This window comes from Lycorma delicatula, chromosome 11 (genome assembly GCF_047948215.1).
Source record: "Lycorma delicatula isolate Av1 chromosome 11, ASM4794821v1, whole genome shotgun sequence".
Lineage (NCBI taxonomy): Eukaryota > Metazoa > Arthropoda > Insecta > Hemiptera > Fulgoridae > Lycorma > Lycorma delicatula.
This window is the reverse complement of record NC_134465.1, coordinates 24588262-24609325: the sequence shown is the minus strand read 5'-3', so window position 1 is coordinate 24609325 and position 21064 is coordinate 24588262. Positions and strand designations below refer to the sequence as shown.

Below are 21064 nucleotides of genomic sequence, written 5' to 3'. Positions count from 1 at the left end.
CAGAAAAGGCCAATCTACCATAAATGCCTTAGAGAAAGTTAAAAATTGGGCTTTAAATAGCAGAAGTGCTACCTGGAGGACCAGGAAAATCCCCCTAGTGATATAGCTGGACATTAGGAACGCGATGCATTGCATGAGATGCGAATAACTGAATATCTAATAAATCAAGTTAATCACTATCTACATCAAAGGATTCTTGAGAACAAAACTTTGGAAGATAAGACAGTTTTCCAGATGTTTGGTGGCGTTCCTGAAGGTTCTGTGCTGGGCCCAACCTTGTGGAACATTTCTTATGACGCAGTATTCAGACTGAATTATCCTGAAGGAGTTACTGCAATTGGCTATGCTGATGACATAGCAATCCTCGTTGAGGATAGGGATGTAGATAACTTAGAACGCAAAGCCAATCTGGCATTAGGAATTATAGATGAATGGTTACAAAGAAGCCAACTACAGATAGCCCAGGGAAGTCCAGTTGTATTGCCCTTTCCGGCAGAAGACCTATTAGAGGTATAAATTTGAATATCAGAGGAGAGCCAATTATGCAAGTCAATGAGGCAAAATATCTGGGAGTCATACTCGATAAAAATTTGAGATTTAGCAGACACATCGATATGATATGTAGTGGGGTCACTCCAATGGTCAAAACTCTGAGAGGACTCTTCCAGAAACATGGAACACCAAAAATAGAAACTAGGAAATTAATAACTGCTGCAACAAAATCAATGATATTATACGCGGCCCCGGTTTGGGGACCTACAATTAAACGTATTAAAGGGACATAGTATTAAACGGAATAAAGGAAAATTGAGAAGCGCGCATAGACTTGCACTGTTGAGGGTGGCCGCTTTTTACAGAACTGTGTTCTATGACGCGCTTTGCGTAATAACAGAGGTTCTACCAATAGACCTGCAGATTAAAAGCAGGATGCTTAGATATGAGGGACTACCACAAGACGAGATAGCGGCTCAACTGGAGCAAGAATGGCAGTTGGAATGGTCACGCTCAAGAGTCGGGGATTGGACTAGAAGACTAATCCCTGATATAGGTAAGTGGTATGGAAGTAGACGCGGAAACGTTGACTTCTATGACACAGTTATTATCGAGGCATGGATCTTTCGGGCAGTACCTAGCCAGAATTGGAAAAAGGGTCACACCACAATGTGTTTATTGTTAGGAAACAGATAATGCGGAGCACACTATATTTGTATGTCCTAGATGGGCTGAAAACAGGAGGGTAATTATAACAAATCGATTAACACCGGATAATCTAATTAATTGGATGGTACAAAATCAAGAGAACTGGGACTGGTTCAGAAGGTTTGCTGGAGAGATCCTGAGAACTAAGGAAGAAGAGGGCGGTAGACTGTGATTATGTTAAGTAAGGAAGGGTGGACAGTCTCACCCTTCCTTAAGTAGGGAAGGGTGGAGAATTGATGATGATGTTTTAGTACATGCAAGTTTCAACCCACCGGGTTGGTATAGTGGAGAACTCGTCATCGCAAATAACCTGATTTCGAAATCGAGAGTTCTACGGTTCAAATCCTAGTAAAGACAGTTACTTTTATATGGATTTGAATAATAGATCGTGTATGCCGGTGTTGTTTTGTGGTTGGGTTTCAATTAACCACACATCTTAAGTACGGTCGACCTGAGACTGTACAAGAGTACATTTAATTCATATGTAGCATCTTAATTCATTCTCTGAAGTAATAACTTACGGTAATTTCGAAAGCTAAACAGGAAAATAAAGAAAAGTATATGCAATTTCTGACATGTCAAAATTCTAAGCACACAGGGACATTATACTGCGCGAGCGCGTACACACACACAATACACACACACATATGCACACGTACACAAGCACATATCCCTAACCCACGTAATCCGCACTGGATGAAACTGTGTAACATAATATAAGGATCGGGTCAGACTGACCGGAAAAGTACATTAGTACAATACTAAAAAAATAGGGCAAAAATAATAGTAAAAAAAAAAATCACACGGCTAAATCCTTCAAAATAAAACTAATAATATCCTAAAACTTAAAAAAAAAAAATATTAAAAGTAAAATTTTTAACGGAAAGAAATAAATAAACTCTTTTAGGTCATATTGACTCGAACATAACAAGAGGGTTAACTCATTTATCCTTAAAAACTAAAACCTCGCAGCCATATCACAAAGTAAGTGTCGGTATTGTACAACTTTAACATAGTTTCATTTGTAGTTTTCTCCTTAAAGTTTTATTTATAATCACGCATACAAAAATAAAAATTTCAGTCCTATCGTGTTTTCATCCATAACAAAGATAGCATACACCTCAGTTCTGCTCCTTTGAACGCCATAATTTTAGTCATTTCAATATACATTTTACAAATTTGATCAACAATCAGCTGCATATTTTTAAAATACTATACATCTCATATTCACTGTCAAGATGACCACATCTCAGCAAGTAATAAAAGTTACATCTCTCTGAGGAGAAAAGGACGAATTTTTGAAAATAAAAAGTTAAAAGAGCCCTCATTGAGAGCTTTTCAACAATATATCAAAATTGGTACTGATTTTCATCGGTTTCAGAGTTATAGCCAATTAAAATTTTAATTTATGAAATATTTGGATCTTAGGTGGGGAAGACACATCAGTTCGAATCAGACTTCATCTCCTTTTTTTTTAATTTAAATTTATTGATTTATTAATAATTACTAACCTCTGATTGTAAAAAAAAATACGATAAATATTAATTTAATAATAACAATATATATATAAAAAAAAGTAATACATAAAAGTTATTTATTAAATAAACTTTTATGTACTTTTGATTTTAAAAAATGTGTATATTTAATTTAATAGGCGTACAAGGAAGTCATGTGATGTCCTCATCAGATTTTTTAATCTAGTAACCGAAGGCTTTTGCCACCATTCGAGTCGCATACAGAGTAACAACGGCTGTGATTTTGTCGATTCAGCTGCGAAGCCGTATACCCTCACACAACTAATGAATCCCTTCTCGATTTTCCAAGGAGATATCGAAAGAACAAACTGATAATTTTTAAAGAAAATTTAATTTAAAGTACTACAAGCGGTCACGGAATTTGACCAAAAATATGACCTTTAAATTTAATATCGGCAAATAGTATAAACCAGTTGCCAATCCAAGCCATTAAAACGGGTACTATTTTTAAACAGTGAAATATTTCGTAATGGAAATTTTTCTGTATTGTTTGTATAAAGCCAATGTTCATGCAAAATTTTGGATTAAGTTGAAAGAAAACAGAAATAAAAAGAATCACATAAAAGAGAACAGATCCAAAGACGCCACCACATTTAATATACATATATATAATTATATGTATATGCATATGTATATGCTAGCAACCTGGCAACGGTTTGCTGTTGCTAGATTTGAGTATATATATATATATATATAGATTAAATGAACACAAATGAAAGTTTGATAAAACATTAAGAAAATTAACATAAGTGAACTTCTCAAAATTTAACCTTTCCTTTTTCCCCTTTTACTCATTTTCCTTTTCCCAATTTCATTTTTATCATATTCCCTTTCCCTTTTCTTCATTTTCCTAGTTAACTTATCCCAAATTTCTCTCTTTTCCACCACCTTTCCCTTTCATTCCCCCATTCCTCTTCCCTTTTTCCCTTTCCTCCTTTCCCCTTTTTCTATCTTTCCCTTTCCTTTTCCCCGTTTTCTACTTTTTTCTTTATTCCATTTTCCCCTTCTTCCTTTTACCTTTTTAGATTTTTCCCTTTTCCGATTTTTCCCTTTCTCCCTTTTCCCCGCGCACAAATCGGTTCAGAACTGTTTTAGTCTATACCGGACACATATCGGTAGCATTGAAATTTAATCGTTTAATATTTAGTATAGCGCGTGTTGCTTTACCATCTAACAGATATCGCTGTTATATAAAAAAAAGCTGTTACCTATCAAAGGTGTGGGACATCTAGGTATATAAATAGTAGGTATATAAAAATACGCGCGTATTCGAATGCAACGTTGTGTATAAATTTCAAAGCAATCGGCGAAGAACTTTGGAGATTTAAGATTTATGTTTTTTTTATATAGATAATATATAAATGTATGTTTTTGATTTTTTTTTTTTACTGCATGTTTAAAGTAGTTAAATTGGAAAAGTTTACTCATTACAAGATAAATGAAGCGTATTTTATTTTGTTCATATATTTATTTTGTTATAGATGATTTGAAACTAATTTTATGGAAATAGTATATGCTGTCTCGTTTTATCAGCAAGGAAGTTTATACGTAATGTATTATGACGTGTTACTAGGGTGATTAAGAACGCATCGTATAAAAGAGGACGTAATAAATTTTCTTTCTTACTTTTCCTTAATATCTTGAGACCGGTAGAATTATTTCTATTCTTGCACCCTTTTTCATGTTATTTCTTTTTTCCAGCTGTAAAGATAAAATTTAAAATTGTTATTTTTATATAATTTTATATTTTATTTTTATTTCTAATTTCATAATTATTTCCGAACATTCTTCTCCAAAATTATAGATATTATGAAGTCAATTTATTTTACAGTAGTAATATGTTTGTGTGTGATGTCACATGTTTTATCACAATCGTAAGTAATATTTCGTAATAATAATTATCAAATTGTTAAACTTTTATTAGAATTTAATGAAATTTAATTAGGTTATATAAATTTTAAGGTTAAATTCGTAATTTACATAAGATAGTTACAATTAATTTTACATAATTAAAATAAAAATCTTTTCTTTTTTTATGTACAGTTTTATATACAAAACCAAGAAACATTAATTGATATTTAGGGTCCAGTATTCCATCCCAAATAATTTAAATGGGATTCGTTTCCAGTTTATTTCAAGAATTTTACACAACAAATTTAAATACGATTTTTTTTTTAATGAATGGTGTTATTAACTTAACGAACTCTTATTTATAACCATGGCTGCAATAAAACCACTCAAATTGGGCTGTTACAATGGGACGAATGGGATGTATATCGCCGTTGCTAAATATCGTGATTTATTTAACCCATATTAACTCTAGGGAGAGAAAGTGAGTTATTTATAATTAGAGACCGGATATTATGCATTTGTATATTAAGCCCATTCTCACCACTACAGTAATATACTTGTTGCATATTTTCGTTAAAATATAGTGATTATGCATATTTTCGATATATTTACAATAATTTTCGGTTGGATTTCTTGTTAATAAATGAAATCTTACGTTGTAGTCGGCCAAAACCAATCAGCTCACTGCTCTTAGAGCGCACTAGCAGCCGCGGAACAGTACCTCTGATTGTTTATCTTTACAAAAGTAACAAAATGTTAAATAATTGTTAATTATCGAATTTATCGATATTTTATTCAACTACTTACTAAGTGTATCCTAATTTTTAAAAAAAATTAAAATTACTTTTTTTTTTATTATTCAAAATTTCATAATTTTACACTTTTCATACATATTTTAAGCATTTTTCATGCATATTTCAAGCTTCTTATGTTGCTTATAATGCGGTCTCTATTTATAATCAAGGGTATTTTAAATTAAAATATGAATTTTTTGAAGTTTGTCTCGCTTTAAATTCATAGCTAACTATTAACAGAAGGAGATGTAGCTTGCAGATTAAAACCTCATTTCAAACTAATCAAATTTTTGCAAATTAAATACATTTACTAGAATTGAGTATTGTAAAAATCGCTTGTTATCCATACTTAAAAAGGTTTATATAAAAAATATCGATTTTATTTAGAAGTTGGTGAGATAACGTAAAATAAAATTTTGATACGCAATTTGAAAAAAAAAAAAAACTTTTTAAAAAACTTTTCTTGTAATAGCAACCAAACTAACACGTAACGTTTGTAAATAATATGAATTTAATTTTACAAAATATTTACTAAATATTAGTTATTTATTCGTAGATTTTATTATTTTTCTTAAATATTTTATTTTGTATATTAACACCTACCATCAGAATTCAGTAACATATCTTAACATAACATATATTTAGTAACTTACATAATATCTTCACTATGTCTGTCATATTATGACGATCGAGGTTCAGGAATAAACCCTTAGAAGAAGTCTGGCTTATTTATCACAACATATATTTAGTCACTAGCCGGTCAGGTCTCCGACCGTTGCAAACTGTCCCCACTGTCAATGAATAATGAAGACAGTCCCCGCTCTCTTCATTATCATCATAATTGTGAGAATATTACTAATAAAGCCTATTTAATGTATATAGAATATCAATGTTTTGTCATTTTTCAGAGAATAGTTTCATAACAGAGGATTTCAACTAAGTAATCTGAACTATTCGAGTTTATGAATAATCAACTTCCATCTTAAAAAATTCCTTCCGGCACGCCGGAAGACGTTGGTAGACCTCACCGGGACAAAATAGGGGTAGGCGAACTCGGATTGTACGAGCTCGTATCAAATATTACTTTCCATGTTTTACGGACACTACTTTTTATCATTAGTCTAAAAGCTATTGCTAATTTTATCAAAACTTCGTTTTGATGTTTCCTGAACTGCTTAACAACACGTCTATTTGAGGATTAGTGGGAGATTCTAGGTTTGTCTCTTTGTATTGATAAAAAAAGACAGCGTTTTCAGAAAGTCTTATTTAAAAACATTTATAAATGTTACACCAGTGATGTTGAGAAGATCATTTGAAAGTACAATAGGCCTACATTATCCACATTAATTATTACTACTTACGTTAATACCTTAGCTTGTTTGAATATACCGTAAAGAAAAACCTATTACCTTATCTTCCTGCCAATTTAGGAAATTTAATCGATTCCATACTTTACTTAAAAAGAAAGTTATAGCGATATTTTTTTTTTTTTTTTTTTGTTTTGGTCATATAAAAATAGTTTCAGACCAGATTTTTACGTAATGTTTACAGGACTAACGACCACTTTAAACCGATTTGATACTGTGTTTATTAAGGGCCTAGGCCAATGGTTTGCGATAAGAAAAAACATTACTTAGAAAGGGCTTAGGCCCTTATCAAAAGAATAGTAGGAACCTTAAACGAATTCAATATTTTACTTAATAAGAAAGTTATAACAATATTATGTTTTTTTTCGAAAAAGCCCCCCATTTCCACCTCGTGGTCTGATTTTGCCCATTAACAAATTCAACCGAGATTTTGGGTCGTTATATTTTGTGTATTAATTTAAAATTGATTGACGCAAATTAAGTTAGTTTTCTTGACCAAAAGAAAGTAAAATATATGTTTAAACATTTGGACTGTCGATGGTTTTGGGGTCTGAGGGATGTGAAACGCGAAGGTCGAAATATTCCGGAAGTCGAATCACGGTAACCATTACAATATCTGGTTTGCTTGGCATTTCTCCCGCCATAACCCCATTTGGTCGCCCTAAAGCAAAAAACCGAATGTCTATGCTACAAACGGCAACTGAGCCTCGAACAGTTTAGCGATGTTAGTATCCTAACGTATCTCCTAGAGCTTACATAACAGCGTGAGCGGACTAAGCGTGGTGCCAACCTCGCTTCTCATATATTTGCTAAAATAAACCCGTTACAATGGGTAGCTTTCTTATGAAATCTAAAAAAAATACTTTTGGTAGCAGTTAGAAATTCTTTGTACGTAAAAAATAATTTGCAGCCTAAACATTACTAGACAATACCACGAAGAGGTGACGGTGCTTCTGTTCTCATTTTTTACTTAATTTTTTTTAACTTCATGTTTTTTAATCAAGTACCCAGAGACAAGTGCAGCCAGTGGTATCGCACAGACAATAACATTGGTAGTGGCAGTGTTGATTTAGTCACCGCGCCGTACATTGCCGCATATTTAGCTACTTTTTTTTGATAATCAAAAGAGGTATTGACAGAATCAATCAAACCTACTTAGAGGAAATTTAATTTCAAATACTACAACCGATCTCCAAATTTGATTTCACCAGCGGTTTGGCCGTAGTAAAGTTGAATATAAGCAAGGAATATCCGGAGATCTCGGGTTCGAAACCCGGTCAGGCATGGCATTTTCACACAAGCTACAAATCATTATCTCATTCTCTGAAGCTGTACCTATCGGTGGTCCCAGTGGTTAAACAAAAAAATAAAGAAAAAGGAACATAATTCGGTGGTTACTGCAAGCCATTAAACTAGCCACCATCTCCAAACTGTGAAATATTTCGTAACGGTAATAATCCTATACATTTCGAGGTATAAAACTATGTTCTTGAAAATTTTAATTCAGTTGGTTGAATATTTTTGACGTGAAAGAGTAACAAACTCTTTCACGATAATATATATAGAGAATTAAAACCACAATAATTATCACGATTCACTTATAAAATTTCAGTCGTATCTCAGCTTTTGTTAGCTAGTGAAATTGCGACTTTAACTGTAGAGACATAGAAATCGATTTCTAAAATCGTTAAATAAATTCATTATCGTAAATCGATATTGAAAATCATTTTTTTCACTTTTATTTCCTAATTACTTTGTTCCATCTTAAACCAAAATAATTTATTAATTAATATTGTGAAAGGCATTGATGTATTTGAAATAAAAATCTGTCAAGGGCATAGCTGGAAAAGTTATGCAACCCTTTGTCGGTTTTTTTAAAAAAACGTGAACGTAGTAAATGAATATTTAAATTATGAAAAAAGAAATTATATTTACATGCATTATTTATTTTAAGTAGATTTTTCTTTCTTGTCTTACTAACCTTGTTGTTTTTTTTTCACAGTAATGAACCTATTTTTCCAGAAAATTCTGGTTGGGATAATCAAATTCAAAAGTGAGTATTCTAAGATTTATAAATTCAGCAATATAAAATTATTAGTTACGTTTAATGTTTTTTTAGATGTACTAATTATTGGTTATTACTATTCCAAAATTTAACAGTATTGGTGCAAATTTAGGAGGTTTGATACCGTTTGGGGTTATTCATCGTTTTCAGGATTGAAATTCGATTTCCAATGTACACATATTTAGGCTGCTGGTTAAGACAAAATATTTTGGCCGCTGGCATTTTATTCAGGAACACAATTTCTAATAGTTTTATGTTTAATAAATTAACATTATTATTTAAATTATAACTTTTTTTTATTAATTTTGTTTTGATGTCCCGCATAGTTTCAAAATAATCAACAAGGCGGTGTGATTTTTTAAAATCACAATATAGTAAATGTTTAACAAGAAAAGCTAAACATTGTACTGTATCTCCCATTTAAATAATAATTTTTACGTTTTCAATTCAACATAAAAATTTATTATCACTATTTATATGGATTACCATTTCGATAACTAACACACGTACAAAATTGTCCACCTTTTTCTGATCCTAGAATCTTTGTAAATTATGCAAATATTTATCTCAAGTATCTACCTAGTCGTTATACACATAGTGATCTTAATTTATCATAAACAATAAACTACCCGATAACTAGGTGGAAAGAAATGTGGAGAGAGGTAGGACCTGCTAGCAGGACAAAACAGCTAATCCCTGACCTTGAGAGTTGGATCAATAGGAAACACGGGGAGGTGGACTTCTTTTTGTCGCAGTACTTTACGGGCCACGGTAATTTTAATTATTACCTTCACAGAGTTGGGAGAAGACAAACGCCGGCCTGTATGTACTGCGGCATTGAGGTCGATGCAGACCATACCTTCAAGGAATGCATCAGATGGATACAAAATAGACGGGACACAAATTTATCAACGATGAGACCTGAGGAGATTACGAGTAACATGCTACATAGTGAGGACAATTGGAAAAGAATTGAAGGAACTATAAGGAATATCTTAACAGTAAAAACGAAGACGAGAGGAAACTGGGCTTATGAGTGAATAGATTAGGGTAGGGTGGATAGCCCCAGTGGTGAGGACTGGCATGCTTAGGTGTGTCAGTTCCAAGGATCCACTGGGGTACTCCGAGGGAGAATAGGTCTATACAAGTGTAAAAGACCCATCGATGCGGAACGACTTTCCAAGGAATGGCGTAGCGATACAGAAGGGCAAATGAGACTCAAAAGACCTGACCGGTGGGACGACCTGCATTGCCGGACATACAGCCGGTAGGTGGGGAGGCCCATTAGAGTATAACAGGCACTCCCCTGGGTGGCGTAATACCAACCACTCGGAACGGCCCAGGGGAGCAGTAAAAAAAAAACAAAAAAAAAACAATAAACTATCCACGGATTTATTTATTATATGTAACAAAAAAGCCCTTATTCTATTATTACTTAACTGCCAACATATGTGAAGCTGCTTATACGAATTAAATGATAAAATGTATATCATAAATAACATGCTAGTCAACCTTTGACGACATGTGTCCGAAAACTCTTCGTTACCATGTTACCGCTAGTGAAAAATCTCAGTTCCCTCGATGAAATCAGGGGAACCTTTTCTCCTGGTTGCACCTTGGGTGCTTGCTTACCTTAACATTTAAAAGAAAATATTCATTTACGAATTATACTATATTCTCTTTACGTTGAATAAACTGTAACTATTCGTAATAAGATTAACAAGATTTATGTTTTTTTTTCACAAATTGCCTTAGTGTAGATGAATGAGTGCCGGCCTCTGTGACGCGAGCGGTGGCGTCTCGGCCTTTCATCCGGAGGACCCGCGTTCGAAACCCGGTCAAGCATGACATTTTCAAACTCGCTACAAATCGTTCATCTCATCCTATGAAGAAATACATAACGGCGGTCCCGGAGGTTAAACAGGAAAAAAGTTAAATAGGAATGTGTGGCGTGTAGAGACGTAATGTAGAAATACTAATTGATTTCAGTATTCTAATATGTATAAATTGATAAAATTACCAACCGTAAACCAGTGACAATATACTTATTCAAACGTTAACCTGAAATTTTCCAAAATTATGCCATTTATCTTTTAATACCAAGCTTTTTAATCAGATTAAACAACTTGTAGAATATTAATATACACTTTGTTAATCTTTGGTTTTTACTTTTTGTTTTCGGTTTTTTAACTGCATTGAAATGTTAAAAAATTACAGAAGTTTGGATTTCTTGTAAGTATACAGTGTGAATATATATAATTAATTATGTAGGCTTATAAATAGAATATAAATTAGTGTTAATTATTAAAATAGTTTTTAATTGTTATTCATCATTTAGCCACATTTTTTGGTGATATATAACATCTTGTGACAATTTATAGAAGTATGTGTGCGGTTCAGAAAAGTCACCCTCTAACATTCAGTAAAGATTATCATTATTCTAGTGTCGACAGTTAAGCCTATTCACATGACCAAATAATGTGAACGTAGCTCCATTTTTAACTGTTATTGAATTGATTGTGGATGTTAGAGGGTCACACGCAGTACCTTGAGAACGCAAATGTTTGAGCAGAAATAACGTAAACAAATTGTAGGCCCATTTATTTTATATAGAAATCTTACAGGAGAAGCTATTTTCAAGTAGTTAGCCGATAAAATTTTATCAAATATCCAGGAAAATTTTGAAGAATTATTACATGAATTATAGTTATCTTACTATCTTAGAACACGAAAATTTTAAATGAAACATTTCTAGACCATTAGATGTTGCCGGCTTCCTTGGCGACAGTGGGAACGACTCGGCCTTCATCCAGAGCTCCCGGATTCGAATCCGGGCGCTCTTTTGGCAAGGGTTGGCTTTTCACACACTTCAAAAATTTTCATTCATATCATCCTCTGAAGAAATGCCTAAAGGTGGTCCCACAGGTTAAAAAAAGAAAAGACCATTAGATAGGTGATAGAAGAACCTACCGGGTTGGTCTAGTGGTGAACGCGTCTTCCCAAATCAGCTGATTTGGAAGTCGAGAGTTCCAGCGTTCAAGTCCTAGTAAAGTCAGTTAGTTACTTTAACACGGATTTGAATAGTAGATCGTGGATACCGGTGTTCTTTGGTGGTTGGTTTTCAATTATCCACACATCTCAGGAACGGTCAAACTGAAACTGTACAAGATTACACTTCATTTACACTCATATACATATCCTTTGAAGTATTATCTGAAAGGTAATTACCGTAGGGTAAACAGGAAAAAGAAAAAAAGAAAAGGGCGTGAAATTCAGCAAAACACTTTTTTAACAAAAGTTGTTTATTAATATTCACAATTATATATATAAAAAAAAAAAAAAAATACCTAACCTTTATTCTGCAAAATCTGGATACGATTTCGATTTTCCTGCCTGTATCCTCCACCTCCTGCCCTTTTGAAGTGAAGTTTATTACCATCAATATACCTACTATAAAATTATTATAATCAAATTTGGTGAAAATCGGTCAAGTAATTCTGGAGATATAAGAAGATTTACACACCAACATACATAAGTACATACACACATTTTATCGCAGAAATTTTGATGCTATTTTTCGGATTTTTGGATTCCTTAGGGTTCAGTTTGTCAAGATTCAGTGAAAACCGGAATGCCGAATTTTTACTGGAATGCCATTTTTCGGTTTTCTGGGGTCTTTAGGGGCAGTTCATCATGATTCGGTGAAAACCGGATTTTCCCAATTTTGACCGACCACCATGCTTAACTATAGGTTCGCTATAGTTGCTATATAGACGGGAAAGTAAAAATAATAGACAATTAGGGTTCGGGTTCTTATTCCAATGCTTATAAATATTTAAATGGGGACGTTTGACAAAATGTCTAAAATCACATTAAGGGTTCCTTTTTGAAGTTAAGTTACAATTGTTAAAAACGAGTCCTCTACCAAATACCTTACTTCCACACCAAATCTTATTAAAGTCTCCAGGCTCTATGCAAATGTTAAGCAGGACATACTTCAGGTAAACAAATTTATTCAGATATTTTTGTACGGGTATTACAGATACCTGTACAGATATTATTATTGTACAGATATTATTCAGATGTGGAGATATTTTTGTACGTTAATCCCGTTTCAATTTTTTGTCAATTATTTCTAACTGGTACTTCATATATTTGAGTATATATATATATATATACACACACACACACACACACACACACACACATTATGATGTAGAAATACTGTAATGCTCGCCATCATGTTTGATAAATTATAAACGGATATCATTTAAGTTAGCACACTGTCAAACTGTAGAGGCATTCCTTTTGAACAATTGTTATAAAATTGTATGCTTTCAAAACTTATTGTACTAGGTAATTCGGGATTCAGGATTACGCCAATTACTTTCAAACTGATACATAAAATATAACGACTCAAAAACTCAGTCGAATTCGTTAATGGACAAAATCGGACTATTTTCTGGTTGGTAGGTTAGGGGGGGGGGGGGTGTAATGGAGGGCATTTTCGAAAAAAAAACAAAATATCGCTGTAACTTTCTTATTAAATAAAATATTGAATTCCTACTATTCTTTGGATAAGGGCCTAAAAGTTATCTAAGTAAAGTTTTTTGATGTCACCAACCATTAGCCCAGGGGCTGGAAAAAATGGGGTTCCGAAGACAAAAAATTATACCTTTCTTACAAGACACAATATCGAATCGGTTTAAAGTGGTTGGTAGTTCTCTAAACATTACCTGAAACGTTTCTCTGAAAAAACATTTGATATGACCATCCCTTATGGCAAGGGATGACCAAAATATTGTTGGAATTGAAGAAAATGGGGCTTGTCTTTTAACGTGTGAAACGTTTTTCACATGCAACTCTTATTGATTACATCTAAATTTTTACTTTAAGGTGGAAATCATTTATATCCCTTACGTAGCAACGGTCAAATTTACCTCCGCCTTCCAGCATGCCTTTCTTGTATTAATATAAAACTGTATAAAAATGATTTAATCATAAATTATATTAATATAAAACGCCCTCTTTTTGGATGAGGAATAAATTATGTGTGATTAGAATAATAGAACTGTGCCAATATTACCTAACAACTATTACGCCCTCTCCGTCAAAATCTATACTTTAATATAGTTACATTTTACTAGTTACTAGTTATATTAAATAATATATATTAATTAATATATATATTAATATATATATATATATATTAATATATATATATATATATATATATATATTAATTAATATAGTACATTATTTTTTTATTAACTGTTTAGTATTAATTTTTTTCTTTAATTTTATTTTGAATTTTTATTATTTTTTTTTATAAGTTATATATTTTCGTAGGAGAAATCCTGATATTTTTCCCGGAAATCCAGATTGGGTTATTAACTTTAAAAGAGAGACGACTTTACCAACCAAGTAAGTATTTATTTCGTATTTTTTATGTATGAAATAAATTTGTTATTATACATGGTATTTTGTCATATAATATACCCTCTAAGTTAATAATAAATTTTATTTAAAGTAAAAAATTTGATTAATAATATTTGCATAAATTTACCGACTCTATAAATCCTGATCTGTATTTCCTTGAATTTATGAAAATAGTTAACGACGAAAAACAAAAGGTAGTTCGCTAAGAATATTTTAATTTATTTTATGTAACGACTTCAAATTATGTTCACTAATACAATACAGTATGTATACTAAAATAGTACTTCTTCAATTCCTGTTCTTTTGGAAAGACGTCATAAAATTAACACCCAATTTACTAGTGTACTATTTTGTTTAGTGTGAATTTTGTGTACTAACTAAAAAAAAAAAAAACAAATTTAAGTAATTTTTATTATTAATATTATTATTATTATTATTACCAATATTGCTGGCGAAATGGTAGGGTCTCGGCCTTTTACCCGGAGAACCAAGGTTCAAATCCCAGTCAGTCATTGAATTTTTTGCACGCTATAAAATTGATTTATCATCTATCGGTAACTGTTAGAGGACATTAGCCTGTTGTTACAGTATAAATAATTTAATAAATAAATACATTTTTTATGTGATTTTATATGTAGTTAACTTATAACTATGTGTAGTTACTACACTACACATAGTCTAGTTGTATTGCAGTAGTTGTAGTTTAGTGGTGAACGCGTCTTCCCAAATCAGCTGATTTCGGAGTCGAGAGTTCCAGCGTTCCAGGTACGTTCCAGGAGTATATCCTGTTCCAGGTGTGGATTTCTGTGTAATTCTTATGAAACGCTCTATCACACGTGCTACAGACAGTTGCATCGCTTACTCGTAGATGGTCGTTTAACGTTCGGTTGTAGATGTAACTCCTCGTTTTAAAATCAGAATACTACGTACGGATACTGGGTCCACTAGGCGCATCTCCATCAAACTTCCTTATAAAATTACGTTCACAATGATAAAAAATTCTCAGCCGTTAAAATAAGCACACAAAAACACTCGCTGTCTTCTTCGTTGGCAGCTATTTTATCTTCAATTGTCGTAGAGAAGAAATCGGTTGCTACAAAATAGCTGTAGGAACCACTGAAAAAGTTTGAAATACCCTTTCCACAAATGATACGTTAATGTATGTGAGGTTATTAAACCTGAGTTATTCAAGTTTATAATCGTAAAGATCATTTGTAATAAGGTTGCAATTTTATTAATAAAATCGTTAAATCTACAAAAGCTCTCCCAGTATAAGAAATAATCATTATATATATATATATATATTTTTAATGATTTTTTTCTATATATGTATGTATATTTATTTTAATGCTACGTGATTCACAACGGAAAGAAAGTAATTTTGTCATTTTTTCGGTAGAAATTTTACTACAGAAAAAAAGTTCTGTAACTACTTTAACCTTTTTCTGTAAGCTTTGAAACGACAAAAAATAGTGGAATTTAATGAATACAGAGTGCATTGAAGACATTTTATGAAGTTTTCTCTGGATCTTGCTTTGATCTTCCGTGAATAGTGTTGTTTATCATCCTTCTGTTGATGTAATTGATTGCTGGTGGATTTTTTTTTTGGCACAGTTATATTCAGAATGTGGTAGAAATGTCTGTTGAATCTGTGCTATATTTATGTAGGGTTTAATTTTTGGTATATCATTTTTTAAAAGTTAATTACAATATATTTCGTGTTCAAACCACAAGTTAAAAATTTCATCGGTGAACACTAACATACTAAACAAATGATTTTCTTTACTTTTCACAAAAAAGTAACCAAAAGTAAATTTTCGTCACAACAAACAAAAACATACATGCTCATTTACAACACTTTCAAACCATCAATCGCATATAAACTACCAATTTTTAAAAAAATTATCCCCGGAATACTCAATTTCTCTCATTATATATAAATATTTATACAGATTCAAAAATACAGATAATGAAATTAGGGAATATGGTTGTCATGTGTCCCCCAGAAAAATAAAAACCAATTAACAAAAACACTAAAGACAATTTTATGAAATATTAAATCTTCACGGATCTGTCTGCAGAAAGCACAAACGTAATAAACTAAAAAAAAATAATAAAATAAATATTCAAAAACTTCCGTATCGAGACAGAATCAACGTATCAAAATATTTTTAATCACATCCCAAACAGTTTACCAATATTAACAACATCAACCCTTTGTATTCTACAAGTCACAAAAACGACTACGTCTTCATACACTCCAGCATTTTGAATAATACGTCAACCACCTTTATAAGATGAAGTAACAAAATGTAATTGCATTATACACATTTCGACCACATTATACGTTTTTGCAAAACGAATTTTACGTAAACTAATAGTCTGACGTTAGAATAAGAGTAACAGCAACAATCAAGGAAAATGAGCGTAAAAATAAGGTAGGAAAATTTAAAAACCTCCACCACTTAGGCGGATTTAAGAACTGTATAATTATTAAATTTCGGATTCAAGAAGGAGAAGTGTGGTCCATTCTTCACGACTTCTAAGACCATGCGGTAGGTTTTGGTGCGTATTAGGTGACAGCGTAATTAATAAATACAAATTGAATTGTTAAAAAGTATCATTTATATGCCCTAGGTAATTCGGGTGGTCAGGGCGGAAGTCACTAACCTAACCCCAGAAGAACTAGTATATTATATGCTGACTTCAGCGGAAAACTGAAGAGTGGTCGACAATTTGGGGAGGACGATTTTGAGGGAAAAACAATTACGAAGAACATCGAAGGGGATTTTAGTTTAGGGGAGGCGGACAACCCCGTCTGGGAGGACCGGTATGCTGAGGTGTGTTAGCTCCGATGATCAGCCGGAAACTGCTGGGGTCTATAGGCTCGGGAATCAAAAGACCGAGTCCCGGCTGCTGGGTGGGGCCCGGGAACGACAATCGGACTCGGATCCCTCTCCATAGTAGTTAGAGGTAGGCGAGAAAATATACATTCCGAGACCCGGTCCATGGTTTGGTATTGGGGTGGGAGGGGGCAGGAACGACGTAGTCGGTTCTGTTTAACCCATCCTGATGATTTGAGGCAGGCACAAAAAATCCAACCGGCGAGCCGAACTGGAGGCTCGTTTGAGTTTAAGGACACTCATATATATAATATGTATAATTAACACATATATAATTAAAATGCCATATAAAATTAAATTAATTATTTTGACTGTGATAATATACTTGTTTGGTCAGTGTTCGTGAATGGTATCAACAGTCGTGTAAAATAGAACTTATCTATTTTAGATTACTTCTCTAGCGCCTGGTGATAAAAATATCAAAAATAGCTTTTGATCTGTGTCAAGTACGCGTAAAATCAAAATTTATTTGCAGTTTTAGGTCACTTCTATTTGTTGAGTTCATGTATACGGCATCACGTGATGCTTTCTATCATAAAAAAAATATATATATTATTTCAGTGAAGAATTACATAATTTCTTCACTTTATATGCAATAAATTTAGCGATTTCGGCTTCATTTTCCTTTTAATTTTCTTTTTTTTATTTAGTATCGGGAAGAGACCTCGATAACATTTAGAAAATGTTTAAAACAGAAATCTCAAAAAAATATTTGTAGATAATTTATCTTTATCCAATTTAAAAATCCTTGCTATACAAATTTTTAATTCAAAATATCATGATAATTTTTATATATGTTGAAATTTTATTATGAACAAAATTGCACTTGGTTTATTCGAAAAGGATATGAAATAATTCACCTCTGACAATGAGGTATTACAATAAAATTATTTTTAATTTTAAATTAAGTATGTCATTTCAAGCTTCCATTGCCTAACTTTTATAATATGTTTTATTTTTATTTTATCTTAACTCCTCTATACATATTTGATCTCGTATGCATGCAGCTTAAACGTATCTTAATAAAAAAATTATGTTGCAGTTGCAGGGAAACCCGCGATATCTTTGGTTCAGTATTTCCTTTATATCCTCAAAGTACTATAATTTACGGTCCAGGATATGTTACAAGTTTATCCAACTTACCTGCTACAAAAACTACTTACATTTGCAACGATCCTTTGGTATGTACTTTCATTGGTTAATTCTTTTATTTGTACTATTTAATTTTAAATGTGTAAAAACGTAGCAAATAAAGTTTTCTCAGTATAATAAAGTACGTCTTAGTCAACAAAATAAAATCATAGATAAAACTAATAAGAAATGCATAAATCGTGGCACACTTACTAAGAAAGTCAGAAAAATTTTCATATTCTAGCATGAACTTAGTTATTATTTCCAATACCATAATTCTCCGCTGGTTAATTCGTGGACGTATCAGTTTTCAACCCCTAATGAAATTAGAATAACTTCTGGCCAATTATCAGTAGTATTTATTTTATTATAGTCGCGTATATACATTTTAACGTGAAAGGGATTGTAAGAAATATACAGCGTTCTCAATTTCGTGCACTACATATATTTGAGGTTCAGATCGCCCCACACTTCTTCTACTTCACAGACGAAAAGGGAAGTATTTAATCTTGTAGTAAATAGGCCTATTTCCCCTCTGAGTGTGAAATAATATTTGAGATCAAATTTGTTTTGGTTTGTAAACTAACAGACATGGTTAAACTCATATTAATAAGAATCAGAACTGACAGGCAGGACGGCCACCAAAGAGAATACACAGAATTGTCAAGAAAAAAAATCTGATGTGGACACAATGTAACGCCTATTAAATTGCATATACACATTTTTTGCTGCACTTCATTTAAAGTTTATCCTTTGAAAGTGAGATACGATCCTTCAATTGTTTAATAAAGTGGACAGTTACACAAGTTGTGAAATATTAGTTTTTACTAACATCAAATATTTATACAATTATTAATTCAACAACCTTACTAGAAATATTAGGAAAGAGTAAAAGTTCCTTATTACTCTTTAAATACCTTTATATCTTATATCTATCTTTATCTATCTAATATTATGATTTTTTTTAAAAATTATTATGATGTAACCATCAACAAAATGAAAACAAAAACGAATAATCAGGTGTTTCACCAAATCTGATGTGGACACCACATGACTTACTTGTACGCCTAATAAATTGAACATACACATTTAAAAAAAATGAAAAGTACATAAAATTTGATTTCATTGATAACTTATGATATTTTTTCACATTAAAAAAAAATTATTATTATTTTATTATTATTATTGAATTGTTATTTATTGTAAAATTACTTTTACAATCAGAGGTTAATAATTATTAATAAATCAATCTTTCTAAATTAAAAAAAAGCAGATGAAGTCTCATTCGACCGATGTGACTTGTAAGATCCAAATATTTCATTTATTAAAATTTTATTTGGCTATAACTCTGTAACCAATGAAAATAAGTACCACTTATGATATTTCGTAGAAAAGCTCTCAATGAGGGCTTATTACTGCAGTTAAGAAAAAGTTCAAAAAAAATTTTTTGAGATTTCACCCTTTTGATTCGGTCGATTGCAATCAAACGGAAGGGTAATCGTTTTTGAGTTATGTGAAATACATACGTACGTACAGACGTTACGCCGAAACTAGTGAAAATGGATTCAGAGATTGTCAAAATGGATAATTCCGTTGAAATCTGAAATCCGAAATTTTTCGCGATAACAATAGTTCCTCTACTTCGTAAAAGGGAGTAAAAACTATAAATTTATATACTACTAATAAAATTTACATAAAATTACAAATATAATTCTTCTGATTAAAGAATGTTTAATAAAAAATTAATCACTCAACTAATTTACAATTAAAAATGTGTAGTGAACAATACATGACTGCCTGTACGTCTATTAAGTTACATTTAAACATTTTTTTTTAAACGAAAAGTACATAAAATTTTATTTCATTAAAAACTTCCGATATTATTTCATTATTATTTTTTTAAATTAATTATTATTCATTGTAAACGTTTTTTTTTTTTTTTTTACAATGAGAGGTTAATAATTATTAATAAATCAATATATTTAAATTATAAAAAAAAGGAGATGAAGTCTGATTGGAACCAAAGTGCCTTCTCCTAAGATCCAAATATTTCTTTAATTAAAAAATACCAAAGAAAGAATAAAAAGATTAATAGAGGGTGATGTATATAAAGAGAGAAAAAATTGGAAAACTAGAGAACGTGTACACAAATTAATAAGTTCAGAAGAATTATATCAAAATAGGAGCGATTAAATGATCGGGAACAAAAAATAAATAAAAGAAATGATGATCAATTCCGACTTAAAACAGAGAATATATTTTCCGACAATATGAGAGGAGTATTGAAGTAAAAGATAAGAATATTTTGCAATTTATTAAAGATCGGGCATGTATACCTCGGTGTATATATGTTGTTCTTGTGAGGACCTATTTTCACTTATTCTGTAGTTAACTTTAATGTAGATAAAATAAAACAGAAATACCAGAATAATTAAATGAAATTAAACGGAAATTAAAGTATAAAATCCAAAAATAGTACGATTCTAAATTATAATTTTCAATTAATATTAAATAATCAGATGTGTCACCATATCTATTATATATACACAAATGTAATAAGGCCTATTAAACTACATATTCACATTTTTAAAAGCCCATAAAATTTTATTTCACTAATAAATGATCTTTTTTCATTTTTTATTTTTATTTTTATTGTTGAAATAACAATATGCGATAATAATTAATTATGCAAGTTATAATTAGTAATAAATCAATATATTTAATTAAAAAGAGGGTGATGAAGTCATTCGAATTGATGTACCTTCTCTTGTAAGATCTT

General features: G+C 31.5%; 1 protein-coding gene across 1 annotated transcript in view; it reads left to right on the top strand.

Moving 5' to 3' along the window:
* The first annotated feature begins 4411 nt into the window (after positions 1 to 4411).
* LOC142332569 (uncharacterized) overlaps positions 4412 to 21064 on the top strand; it is a 57049-nt gene continuing 40396 nt past the window's right edge. Inside the window, exons 1-5 of the mRNA XM_075379058.1 lie at positions 4412 to 4609; positions 8750 to 8800; positions 11030 to 11044; positions 14162 to 14236; positions 18197 to 18335. Of these exons, the coding sequence (XP_075235173.1) occupies positions 4545 to 4609; positions 8750 to 8800; positions 11030 to 11044; positions 14162 to 14236; positions 18197 to 18335 (345 nt within the window). The 5' untranslated portion in view covers positions 4412 to 4544. The remainder of the gene's footprint in view (positions 4610 to 8749; positions 8801 to 11029; positions 11045 to 14161; positions 14237 to 18196; positions 18336 to 21064) is intronic.